This window comes from Sceloporus occidentalis, unplaced genomic scaffold (genome assembly GCF_023333645.1).
Source record: "Sceloporus occidentalis isolate IW3139 unplaced genomic scaffold, rSceOcc1.0.p SCAF_10, whole genome shotgun sequence".
Lineage (NCBI taxonomy): Eukaryota > Metazoa > Chordata > Lepidosauria > Squamata > Phrynosomatidae > Sceloporus > Sceloporus occidentalis.
In genome coordinates this window covers 39,242,560-39,255,451 of record NW_028316990.1, presented here as the reverse complement: position 1 = coordinate 39,255,451, position 12,892 = coordinate 39,242,560, and the positions used below count along the sequence as shown (strand labels likewise).

The following is a 12,892-nucleotide window of genomic DNA, read 5'->3' as shown; positions in this document are numbered from 1 at the left end:
CTTTCTGGTCTCCGCCTGGCTTCTTGGGGAAGAGGGCGAGGGAGGCAGGGAGGGAGGGAGGCCGGGGGGAGGCCTCTCGGCAAAGGACCCCGACAAGCTCCAGAAGGGCGGGCCAGTTCCAGGGCGGCCCTGGGCTCCTGGGGCTTCCAGGGGAGGCAACATTCGGGCTCTTCCTTGGCAGAAGGGAGGGCCTCTGCTCCCCAGGAACCGGCAGCATCGCCTGCCCCCCTCCCCATGGGCTTGGGCCCCTTGGAGGCCCCGAGGAAGGAGAGCCCAGCCCAGCCCTCCTCCTCCTCCTCCTCCTCCTCCTCCGCCAAGGGGCCTTTTCGGGCGGAGAGCTTGCCCGGGATTGCGCCCCTTTGCGGCTGCCCTCCCCGGGCTTGGAGGGTCAGCAGGCCGAGGCCCTGCGGGGAAGGGAGAGGGAGAGGGCTCCGCCGGGGCGAGGGCAGCGCGAGGGAGGGCTCGGCTTTCAGGGCCAGCGGGGCTTCGCCGCGGAGGATGCCCGGAGGCAGGCGGCGGCGGCTCCATGGCGAGCCGGGCGGCGGGGAAGGCCCTCCGGAGGAAACGGGGCGGGGAGATGGGAGGAGGAGGGCCCCAGGGGCATCCTCTGGGCCTGGAGCGGGAGGAGGAGGAGGGGGAGGGGGAGGGCGGTCGGGTCCCAAGGGTAGGGGGCCCTGGCGGGGTGTCTCTGCCTCTGGGCCGGGGTCAGTCTGGATGGCCCTGGGAGGCCCACTCCCTCTGTCCGGCCCCTGGGGGCGGGGCTTGGGCGGGGCTGGCCCTGGCTCCTCCTCCGGGGGGGGCTCTGGGCTGAGAGTCCGAGGAGGCGCGGGCCATGGCCCTCCCTGGCGGCCTCCCTCTCCCGCTGCTGCTGCTGCTGCTGCTGTTGCTGGGAGCATGAGGCCCCTTCCTCCTCCTCCGGCTCCGGCTCCGGCTCCGGCTCCTGCTGGCTCGGCGGGGCCTGGTCCGGGCTCTTCGTGGCCCTCGGGGGGCCGGCGGGGCCGGGGCCTGCTGGCGGTGGGTCTGGCGCTGCTGGCGCTGCTCTTCTCGGCCACGGCCTTCGGGACCACCCACTGGTGCGAGGGCACCCAGCGCGTGCCCAAGCCCAGCTGCGGGCCCCACAAGCGCACCAACTGCCTGGACTACGGCTACCAGGAGGAGCCCCAGCCCCAGCCCCAGGCCAACGCCTCCGGGCCCCACAACCGCACCGGCCCGGCCCCCGCCCCCGCCCCCGCCCCCGCGGCGGCCAACGTGGTCCACTACAGCTGGGAGACCGGCGACGACCGCTTCCTCTTCCGCTACTTCCACGCCGGCATCTGGGTCTCCTGCGAGGAGAACATCAACAGCCCCGGTGCGTCATCCCCTGCCCCCCCCCCCGAAAAAGGGAAGGAAGGAAGGAAGGAAGGAAGCGGGAGAGGAGGAGGGCCCTGGCTGGGGCTGGGGCCGGGGCTGGGAAAGGGCGGCCGGAGGCAAGAGGAGGCCGGAGAGCTCCTTCCTTCGCCAAGAAGGCACTGGCTGCATCCCCGCTGCAGAGAGAAGCCGCTTTGGCTCAAAGGCTATGGCATTCTGGGAGCTGGAGTTTGATGTTTGTTCCTTCCTTCCTTAAGCTCCGCTCCGCTCTGGACCCACAAACAAACGCCAACTCCCAGAATGCCATAGCCCTTGAGCCAGACCAAGAGCACCCCGAAGCCCCGCTCAGGTCCAGCCAAGCGGCTTTTTCGTGGCCCCGGAGGGAGTCGGGGGGCAGCCAGGAGAGGAGACCCTTGGAAGGAGCGAGCCAGGCTCCCGGACCCGAAGGTGGCCCCACTTGAGCTGCTGGAGCCTTGGGGCTGCCATCCCACTTGCCCCAGTCCACCCAAACCAGCCTCTGGGCTGCTCCTTGGCCTGAAATGCCAGCCCTGAGACCGAGAAGCCTGGGCCCCTGCTGCTTTGGAAGGGCCCCTTCCGAGATGCCAGCAGATGTGCTGCCAGTGGTGCCTCCAGGAGCATCCCTTTGTGGCTGTTAAAAGGGGTCCCCCCCTCCATTGCCCTGTGCTCGGTGGGTCCCTTCCTTTTGCTCTGGCTCCAACTCAGGAGAGGAAGGGCCTTGGAAAGCCCTTGGAAAGCGGCAAGAGACCATCCTAGGGCCAGCCATGTGCCCTTGGGCCTCTCTGGCTCTTCCGCCCCAACCCTCAAGTCGGGGACCCCAAGGCAGCAGACAGGACCAGAAGGCCCCGAAGGGGAGGCTCTTGCAAGGGAAGGCTGAGCCCAGGGCTGAGCCAAAGCGGAGCGGAGCTGGCGGGGCTGGAGCTTGCAGTGTTTGCGCTGGCATTTACGCTGGCATTTAGTCGGTGGGGTTTCCTCACAATGTGCCCTCAGAGGCTCTGGCATTTCATCCATCCAGGACATGCCAAATGCCCTGGACCTGGTGATGGGAGGGAGGTGGGCTGAGAGCAAGCAGGTGCCCCCCAGAAGCAACAACCCCCATCATCCCCGCAGCTGACCCATAGGCATGGTCACCAGGACTCGCACCCGTCACGCACACGCAGGCCCCCCTCTGCCAATGCATGGGATTATGGAAAGAAAACATCCGGGATTAGGGCCGGGACGGAGGGAAATCTTCACTTATTTGGCTTTTAGGTGCCAGAAATAAATCCCTCTCTGCTCTGCAAGAAGAACGCAAGCGCCATTCCTGGGCCATTTCTGATGGCACTTTTGGGGGGGGGGGAATCAAAGCAACGCTTGCCTTTCTTGCGCAGGAGACATGGCTCCCTGAGCAAAGATGGCTGTGCAAACGCTCACAGGTTTTGGCACAAACATGTTTCCCAGGGGAAAAGAAAAGTCCCGACGCATGGCAGAGAGAAACGTCCCGCCACCTTTTTCTCCATGGAGATCCCAATGCTCAGGATGTTCCTTCTTCCCTGAGGAGGATGAGAGCATGATGTGCATCTTTGGCCTCCCAAGATTAGGGGCCGGTTAAGATGGTTCCTTTTGTAGTTTTTTGTGGGCTTTTCGGGCTATGTGGCCATGTTCTAGAAGAGTTCTAGAAGAGTTCTAGAACATGGCCACATAGCCCGTCCGAAAGCAACACTCAAACCATGTATGCCATGCAGGCTCTCTCTGCCACATCCTGAGCACTATGCATACCCCTGCATTCATATTTGGTATGAATATACCGGGAGTATGTGGCAAACCTCCTCTGAACAAATCTTGCCAAGAAAACCCTCACGATAGTTTTCACTTTAGGGCTGCCATAGGTCAGACAGACACAACCTGAAGCTACACAACAACAACAATGAATGTCTTTCCTTTGGGCAAAGCCCCAGGCCTTTTGGGGTGGGAAACCCTGGGGCAGAGTAGAATCACAAACCATAGAGCTGGAAGAGACCAGAAGCAGTGGTCAAGGCAAGGGAGAAAACCAGTCTGGCCCCTGTCTGCCTGGTCAGCTGCCCTTCCATGGAGGAAAGGGTTAAGTGGGCATGAATTGCTCAGAGGGGACGAGGCTGGCATCTCTGGAGGGCAAGGGCCACCTGGCCTCTGGGTGCACAAGGGGCAGGAATCTGGGGTAGGGCAGGGCAGGGCATGGGGTGCAGAGAGTATGGGGTGCCTGTGTGTGTGTGTCTGTTGTAATGAGAGAGCGCAGGAGGAGGGCGCCTGAATGCCAAATAACCCCCTTGTCTCCCCTCCTTTCCCCTTCCCTTGAAGGAGAAAAATGCCGAAGTTTCATTGACCTTGCTCCAGCCTCTGAGAAAGGTAAGGGCCCTGGACAGCCTGCCTGGCATCCTCTCCTTGCGGATGGGAGGGCGGGTGAAGTTGGCATCAGTCCCTGAGAGTGCCAGTCTCTCCTGGGGAGCAAGGCAAAGAGGGAGGCTTTGCAATGAGCCAAGTGAGCATCAAAAGTCCCCTTTCCAGCCCTGCTGTAAAGAAGGCGACCTGGGCTGGCCCTTTGGTGCCTCTGGCCTTTGGCCTGCCTGGCAGGGAGATGGGGAGGGCCTCTGAAGGGGCTCGGAGTGGCTGGCTCTGGGGCGGTGGGGGGGTCCTTTCCAGCCCTATGGTGTGTGAGTCTTCTGTGCCCCTGGTCCTTGTGCGCAGGGGTGCTCTGGCTGTCGGTGGTCTCGGAGGTGCTCTACATCGTGCTGCTGGTCGTTGGCTTCAGCCTCATGTGCCTGGAGCTCATCCACTCAAACAACGTCATTGACGGGCTCAAGCTGAATGCATTTGCCGCCGTCTTCACGGTCCTCTCAGGTGCGGCGCTTCCCCACAGCCTCCCAGTAGCCATGCCCTCCGACATTTCAGAGGTGAAAGCAGGGACACGTGTGGCCAAGCCATATCAGAGGGTGGCCAAGATGGCAAACATCAAGAATGAGGAAGAAGAGACAAGCTAGGAGAGGCTATAGCTGTTTTGGGCAACTGGGTTGGCAGAGTTTGGCAGCCTTGCAGGCGCACTGTGCTTGGCGTCTGTGTGGGGAGGAACAAGCCCCTTCCGGGGACAAGGGCAGGGGGCTCCTCCATCCCTTGTGTGCCCTGGGCTGCCCCTCTTCTCTCCCCCCACTGCTTGCTGGGCTTCTATCTTCCTCTCCCTGCATTGACAGGTCTCTTGGGAATGGTGGCCCACATGATGTACACACAGGTCTTCCAGGTGACGGTCAGCCTGGGGCCAGAGGACTGGCGGCCGCATTCATGGGACTACGGCTGGTCCTTCTGGTGAGTCTGGCCAAGAGGGAGAGGAGGGAAGGGGGAAGGATGGTGGGAGAAAGGGTTCAGTGGGCTCATTCTCAAACTGGCCCAGGACCTGAGAAAATGCCTGCTTTGGGCTATAGCCCCCAGAATCCTTATGCTAGCATGACCACTGAAAGTCCCAAAATCCCCCATCCAGCTGTGTCCATGATGGGGCCAGTCTTTCATGATGGCCGTTCTGTGGACACCATCATCCCCAGGCTTTTAACTGGAGAGGGGTGCTGTGCTCCTCCCACAAAGGGGGCTCACCAAACCTCCTGCAAGACTCAGAAGTTGATTTTTTTGGACTACAGTTCCCAGAATCCTACATCACGAGAACTCTGCTGCTAACCTTGCACTGGTGGCTCAGAGTCAGCCATGGAAGTTCCCAGTAGCCCCAGCCGGTGTTGCTGGGGGTTCTGGTCATGGCAGTCCAGGGGTCACCAAGGGCAGAGGTCTGAGGCCCCTCTCACCCCCACAGCCTTGCCTGGGGCTCATTCACCTGCTGCATGGCGGCCTCCGTCACCACCCTGAACTCCTACACCAAGACGGTCATCGAGTTCCGGCACAAGCGGAAGGTCTTTGAGCAGGGCTTCCCGGAAGAGCCCCTCTACGCCGACCACCAGCCCCTCAAGTACTTCCATGGAAGGTCAGTCTGGGGGGGAATGGGAAGGGATGGCGCTGGGGGGGGTCTGGCCCTGCAAGACCCCTCTCCTCCCAACACGTCTTTTGAGGAAGGATGGCCAAAGGCTGCTCTGGGGGGCATTTGCTCACCTGTTCACCTGTTCATTTCTGACCCCGCCATCTCCTGGTGCTTGGTAATTTTTCTCCCCCTTTCCGGCCATGGTCTCCCAGGGGCAGAGAGACCTGGGCCTTCTCCTCTCCCCTCATGCCAGCCCAGCACTGGTGGCCAGATGGTCCCTAGGCTGCAGCATCTCCAGAAGAAGGGGTGATTGGAATTTCAGGGTGATGGGAGTCAGGGGTCTCCCCTCCTCACAGGTGGCATCAGGAGCACCCCCAGCCTGCTTTTGGATCTCTTGTGGTTTCCGTCTGGATTGCTCTAAGAGCCAGTAGGTTACTTTTCAGACCCAGAGGGGCAGCCAAGCAAAGGGGTGCCAAACTCCTGTGTGTGAGGGAGTGGGAGTGGGTCACTGGTGCTTATTTTGGGGCCTATATGTTGGGCATGGGACTGAGGGTGCCCCATGCCAGCCCAAGGGCCAGAACATTGTGGCAACCTGGTTGTGCGTGACAGAGCCAAAGGGAAGGATGTGCTCGGAAGACAAAGCATCCCGCTTCCTCTGGACGGTTTGGGCCACAATCGTCTCAAGGGTTTCTGATCCCCAGAGTGTGTTGGGTACCTTTGGCGCCTGATAGAGAGGCACCTCGGGGTGAGATGTGTGCCTCTGTGCGTGTGTCTGTGGTGCTTCTATAGATCCCAATGGGAGGAAGAGGGTTGTGTTGACTGTCTGCTGCCTTCCTCACAACTTTGCAGGATGCTGGGCTCAAGGGCATCGGCCTCCTGCCAGCTGCTCTTGCTAAGGCAGGGGCAACAGTGTTATGGTGGACTTTCTGGCCAGGAAAGAGCCCAAGGGCCTCCTCTGCTCTGGGCAGAAGCTTTCTCAAAGCAGCAGGTTCCCAGGAGAGTGTCCTGGAGCATCATCACATAGCATTTGCCTCTGAAAGAATACCGCCCCCCCCCCCTTTCTCCTCCTCCTCCTCCTTGAGCATCTTAGCATTTTCTTCTCTCTGTGTCCAGAGTTAGAAATAACCCCCGCTGCTGCTGCTGTTGCTTGTGGGGTGCACAGCCGTGGGGTGTGTGTGTGTGTGTGTGTGTGTGACATGGCTTAGGAGGATGAGAAGATGTTTGAAAAAGAGGACTGGAGGGTGCCTTTGGTTTGAGAAGCATTTCCAGAATGCTGTCCTGCCGTCCTCTGCTCCCAAAGATCTTTCGCCAGAGGTCCTGCTCAGACCTTTCCAGGTCGCCTTCCCTTGCAAAGGCAGGCGCATGGGGCAGGCGCATGGGCCGTGGGAGCCCAGGCTGGCTTGTCTGTGCGGAAGAAGTGCAGGAGGGGAGCACCAGTGCCGGTAGGGCAGGAGGGGGGCTGCCCCTGTGCTTCCAAGCTGTGAACCATTTGGTAGGACCAGGACGGGATCTTGGTCTGCCCTGCATTGGGGCCCAAGAACTGGACCTGACCGGGAAGTTTTGGCAAGCGGCACTCCTGCAAAGCCTTTCCCAGATAGCCCAGTCAGTCCTCCTTGCCCTACGGCCTCCAAGGATTCCAGGGCCCCTGTGGCTTGATTTTGCCCACCTGAGCCCTTTGGACAGCTGTCCTTTCTTCCTGGCTAGCCATCCGTCTGGCCTTGTGAAGCAGAGAGGCCAAGGGCAGCTGTGGGCTTGCTGCAGGTTTGAGGCCCCCGGCTTCTGTCCTGGGAGAGCTTGTCAGTTGGCTCCCATTGAAGGAGATGCAACTTGTTTGTTCTCTTTTTCCAGGCTGGAGGAGGAGGAGGAGGAGGAGGAGGAGAGGGATGAGGAGGCGAGGGATGAGGAGGCTGGGGACATGAGGCTAGAGTGCCTCCGGGGCTACTCCTCCAAGAGTAAGTGCACCCCTCTCTGGCAGTCTCTCTGCCCCATTCTCTCTCTTGCATGCTGGTTCTCCTGGGCTGAAGGCTTTGGCCCTGGGGAGGGGGGCAAATGGTTGGTATTCTTACATTTGAGTTGAACTGGGGGTCGCATTGCTGCCCTGCCCCTGACTCCTGGCTTCCAGCCTGCATGAGAGAGGTGGGTCTCCTCTGCCCCACGGCAGACACTGTACCCTCACCCCCAGCTCCTGACTTTGACCCACAGTGCATGTGCCCTTGCACAAACCTGCATGTGCATGCACCTGTGTTTGTAGCTGTGGGCGGACAGCTGAAACATGGTCTGCTTTGTGTTGTTGTGTGCCAACGCTGCCCAGGTACTTGGCCTGCCTTGCTCTGCCACCCCAGCACACTCCTGGGCATCTCCAGTTGAGCTCTGGAGGCAAAATCAGAATAAATCAGGGGAGGTACTGCACAGCCTGGTTCTTGCAAAGAACTCTGAGTCAGTGCCTTAACTTACAACTGGCGGAAGTCCTGCTTTGGTTTCTTTGCGCCAATTTGAAGGTTGCTCCTTGAGCTGCGAGAGGAACAGGTGGAGTGCCACATTGATTCCTCTGCATGGGACACATAAGACTCCTGCAAGGATAAGCCGCCCTCCTGGACCCATCTTCCCAGAAGGAGGGAATGTGGGTCAGAAAGGCCTCTCCCGCCTCATTCACTCCATGGACACAGTGGGAAGGGGCATAGCAGGGATGCCTGGGGGGCTTCTGGCGTCTCACAGAGGCTGCAGCACTTTGGGATGTGCCTTGGGTGGTCTGGCTCAGTGGGCATATCCTCCCTCCTCCAAATCCTGCTTTGCACACGGAAGACCCAGCTCAATCCCAGGGCTGCCTCTGGGAAATGGCGAAGAATGGGGTGGACACTAGGGCCTCCTCCTCCTCCTCTTCCGTGGGACTCCTGGCTGCTTCTTTCTGGATGTGCGTATTGTGTGTGTGCATGCACATATGTACTTGGCTTATTAAGTTTTGCTTAATAGATCTGTGCATGAGCCACCTCAAAGGCAGGGGATGTTTGTAAAGGACATCTTTGGCTTCCAGGATGGCTGGCGCTCTTTGAGATGGGGGGAAGCCATGGGGGTGTGCATTGGCCTGTCTCACAGAAGGAGCAGCAGAGGGAAGGAGAGAAAAGGAACTCTCCTCTGGCTCCCAGGAAGCTTCCAGGGCAGCCGCAGATGCCAGCAGTGCCAACTGCCCCATGGCCCCTCTCCTCCCCTTGCCAGCTGAGGCATGGGGGGTACACACGCGCGCGCGCATGTGTGTGTGTAAGAGAGACAGAGACCTCCAGGTGTCTGTGTGGGGCTTGAGACAGCCCAAAGGTGTCACCTGTGCCCCATTGCAAGGGGGAAAGCCTGACCTCCAGCACACTCCAAGCAAGCAGGGCATTCTCTGCTGACAGGGAAGACCTGGCAATGGGCTCCAGGGAGAGCTGCATAGCACAGGAGGGTCCCCTTCTTCTCCCAGGAAGAGAGTGGCAGCATCGGGCCCCACGCACCCAGCCCTGCCCCACAGCCACCTTTCCTCCTCTGGACCCCTCTTGCCCGGAGGAGGAGGCCAACAGTCCTTCCTCTCATTTTCTCCTGAAGGAATGCACAATACCCAGCTGTGAACCTGCAGAGCAACGCCAGCGGCCAGGGTGGCCCCAAGAAGCTCTCGCTGGCCCTGTCCAGCTCCTCCACCAACACTGCCTCCTCCTCCTCCTCCTCCTCCTCGCTGCCCTCCGAGCCCAACAGCCAGTTCTCCTCCTCTGAAGCCAGGAGGGCTTCGGCCACAGCTGCTTCCCGAGAGGCCACCGACTGCAGGCCAACAGAGCGCCTGAACCTGAACGCAACACGGGTGATGGCTGTGGGGCCCAGACCCATGGCCCCGCCTCAGCTGGGCTTAACAAGGTCAGCATCTTCCCAGGTGACTGCTCCGAGACCCAACCTGGTCCCCGGGCCCCAGCACCTGGCTTTCCGGGCCACCACCCTCCCATGCCATGGTAGCATCAGCAAGCAGGAGCGCTTGGCTGGCCATGCGTGTGCCCTGATGAAATGCCCTGGCAGTGCCACCCACCTGGACGGCTACTCCAAATTGGCAGAAGAGAATGTGGGGATGAACCTGGAAGAGGAAGACATGAAGAGGTAAGGGAGAGGGCAGAGGACAGGTGGGATTCCTGCCCCACCACAGGGAAGGCCTCCCAATGAATGCCAGGCCTTCCTGTGCCCACAGGAGGAAGGGGGCTGAGGTTGCCCGGGAGCTTACCAGATGAGGCTGCCAGGTCTCTCTTCACAGATCTTGGGAATTGTAGGAGCCAGAGGCAACCCCAAAGGCCATCAAGTCTGCCTCCCATCTCACTGTGAGAGCCCCACTGAGGGGTGGCTGGTCAGCCAGCCTGTTTTGAAAAACCCTGCAGCCAAATTGCTCTCAGGCCATTGGGCATCAGAGACTATCCATGGCCTCATAGTGCAGGGTGCTGCCGGAGTGTTGTGTGGTGGGGTGTCTCATGTCCCCTTGGCCTGGACCCCAGGTGGCCCTGACTGCTGGCCCAATGGGGAAGGGCTCCTCTAGCTGGGCAGCCCAGCATCCCTCCAGGCATCCTGCAAGCACAGTGGGTAGCCATGGCTGCTCCATTCTTGTTGGTCCCAACAAAAGCTGACCCACTAAATCAATGGGGGCTAGGTAAGTCAGCATGCACAGATGCGCTGCTGATTCAGGGGGCAAATTCCCCAGGTTTTCCCCCTCCCAAGTGTTGCGCCTTAGCTGTAGCTCTTGGTCCCTAGGATGTTTGGGCTGCAACTGACTCCCATTGTGGGCAGTGGGGAAGGGATGGTGGAGTTGCCCACGCAGCAGTTGTGCTGGAAAGCTTGCCTTACAGGGAATCCGGTGTTTATGTGTGTGTGTGGGGGGGGGGGAAGTCTGTGTGTGGCCTTCTGGGGCAGAGCCATGAAAACGGCTGGTAGCCTATCCTTGCACCAGGTCTTGGTGTGGTCATCCGACCTGCTCCCCTCTGTGCCCCTTCCCAGCAGGGGCCTAGTGACCCGGCAGGAGTTCTTGGCTGTGGAGCGAGAGCTGGAGGAGGTCCGGGAGGAGCTGAAGTGTCTGCAGTGGAAGGTGAGGCACATTGGGGAGACCGTCCAGCCACTGGCAGAGGAGAGCAAGCGCTACAACGGTTACACCTTGACTGAGCTGAAGGCCATGGTCCAGTCTGAGGAGGACCCCTACAAGGCAGCCCACAAGATCCTCCTGGCCCTCTTCAGTGACGTCTACCTGCTCCAGCACCAGCACCCGCCGCAGCACCACTCCGCCTCCGACCAGCCAGCCAACTCCAGGACCCTCCCCAGGCCCAAGATCGACCCGGAGCTCTACACCGTCTACTGCGACATCCTGCAGAGCATCTTTCCCGGCATGAGCAGCCATGCCCTGAAGGAGAGGACCCAGTCCCTCTAGGGGCTGTGGGAATGCGCCCGCTTCCACCCAAGACCACCCTGGTCAAGGCCCAGCCAGAGGGCCGCCTTCCTCCCCATGCTACCCTCTGCCTGCCCTACGGCTGAACCAGAACTCCGGGGATGCAAATCCCCACCAGACTGGCTTTACAACCACAGCCTTTTTTCAGAAAAAGGGAACCACCACCAAATACAGCATTTTTGTCTTTTTAAGCTGCCTCTTGGTTTTTGACCTTTGGGAAGTTAGCCTGTGTTCCTGGGAGTCCTACTTCTGAGGGCAGGTAGCCCACTGTGTTACGCAGGCTGCGCAGACGATGCCAACCCAGGAGGCACACAGACGCCCCGTTTGTGGTGTGGGCTGTCTCTTGGAGTGCCAACGGGGGGGGGGGGGGCAAAGCAGGTGCCATCACTGGGTGGGCTTCAGTCTGCCCCAGAAAAGGGGGCAGCTTTTGTTTCCTCCCTGCCTTTGGAAAGTTGACTTTTTCTGCTTGCAGTCCTCACAGGGGTACTGTGTGCGAGAAAAATTTTGTATGGAAGGCGGACACCTACTTTCTGGCCACGGCTGAGAGGACACCATTTCATTTCCTTGACAGCTCTAACCAGGAGAAATATCCCTGGTAATAGCCGCAGCCCCCTCCCTCCTCCCCCTCCATGAAGGGTGAGCGCAGGTGGTTTTCTGGCTGGTAATGGAAATGTCAGCATGATTCATTGCCCTCCCAATCCCACCTTGGTGGGCTGGAGCCCTCTTTCTCCTCTGTGGGGTCACCCACCGGCAGAAGGAGGCTGGCTCATGTGCCAATTGCTCTTCCCCTCCAGAGAGCTGGGCCAGTATTGTTCTTCAGGAAGGAACGCGATGGGTGGATCAGGGCCCCACGTTCACTCACTCACTTGTCCCACACAGGCAGGCGTTTCAAAACAGCCCCCTTGAAGCCTTTTCCCCTTTCCTTCCCTATTTACCTTTTGCAGTGGATTTTGGGAAGGGAATCCTATGGCCCTGTAGAAACTCCCAGCAGCCTGACCCATGGACCTTTGGCTGGGCATTTGCCTGTGGGTGGCACCTTGGAGAGACCAGGCCAGAGAAAGAGGCAGAATAAAGGGCAGCAGAGGACTGGAGTCCTCCCAGACCTTTTGGAGAGGAGGCACCATTGCAAGCAGAGGACCCCCGGCTCCCCTTTGCCCCCAGGGCCTTTTGGGGCACTGAATTTGGGCACAGGTCTTCCAAGCCGGAGGGGGAGAGAGGGCGTCCATTTGTGCCTAGATCTGCTCGTGGGCCTCTCCTCCAAGGCAAGGAGACAAGGCACGAGGCTAGCCCTGCAGGCCCATTGCGATGATGCCCGGGATGAGCAAAGTTTCCACAGCAACCAGAGGAAGAAGAGTGGAGGCAGCGGGGGCTCTGTGCCATCTGGAGCAGGAGGAGGCTTCATCTCTTTTCAATCAGATTAAGTGGCCCAGACGCTGGCTGCTGGCAGCTGGGCTCCAATCCTCTCCCCACAGCCGCCTTGCAGTAGTTTTCAGAGCGCCCACTCTCTGTATCTGCTGTGCGGGCACAGGATGGGCTGCGCTTTCACCGCCTGCACCCATAGCGTGTCTCTGTCCCTTCTCACCACAGGGCCAAGGAAAAGAGAGCAGCCACAAACCCACTTGCCCCTCATGGCTATGCCACAAGCTCACAGGTGGCCCAAATGCCGGCAACCAGAGAAGAGCAGCAGCCAGCCGAAACAAACCCACTGCCCGCCACGTCCCAGAGGACAGCCAATGGGGGCACCTGATCCTTCTGCTCAGACATCCACACCCCAGCTGGGTGTGGGGTGGAAAAGCCCCAGAGCAGGGCCAATGCCTCATGCGGCATCCATGAAGACAATGTCCAGCAAGGGGGAAGAGTGCCTGCCCTGCTGCCAAGCAAGATATGGCAGTGCCGCTGTGTTGGCCTCTCTGCTGGCCTGCCTTGGGTTATAAATAGGCGGAAGGCATAGCAGCTCAGGGGAGATGAGCTCCTGCAAAAGCTGGGAGGAGGGGTAGCCTGCACCCTCCCAGTGCCTGGCCTGGGGCTCAGGAGCAGGAGATCCGTGGGGAATGAATGGGGGGCAGGGGGGCACTTCCACCTTCCCACAGTCTTGTGTCCCACACATGGCACACACGTCA

The 12,892-nt window shown here is 60.1% G+C and overlaps 1 protein-coding gene across 2 annotated transcripts; it reads left to right on the top strand.

Annotated features, from left to right (window-relative positions):
* The first annotated feature begins 727 nt into the window (after positions 1-727).
* Positions 728-10,963, top strand: GSG1L (GSG1 like). 2 transcript variants are annotated; one of them, XM_089539982.1, is made up of 7 exons: positions 728-1,348; positions 3,682-3,729; positions 4,069-4,221; positions 4,569-4,680; positions 5,174-5,341; positions 8,912-9,448; positions 10,334-10,963. In XM_089539982.1, the coding sequence occupies exons 1-7, from the start codon at positions 895-897 to the stop codon at positions 10,752-10,754; spliced, it is 1,893 nt and encodes a 630-aa protein (XP_089396108.1). In that variant the 5' UTR covers positions 728-894; the 3' UTR covers positions 10,755-10,963. The 2 variants fall into 2 exon arrangements, with proteins under 2 accessions (XP_089396108.1, XP_089396106.1); XM_089539980.1 differs by having other exon boundaries at positions 732-1,348; positions 10,331-10,963.
* The last annotated feature ends 1,929 nt before the right edge of the window (positions 10,964-12,892 follow it).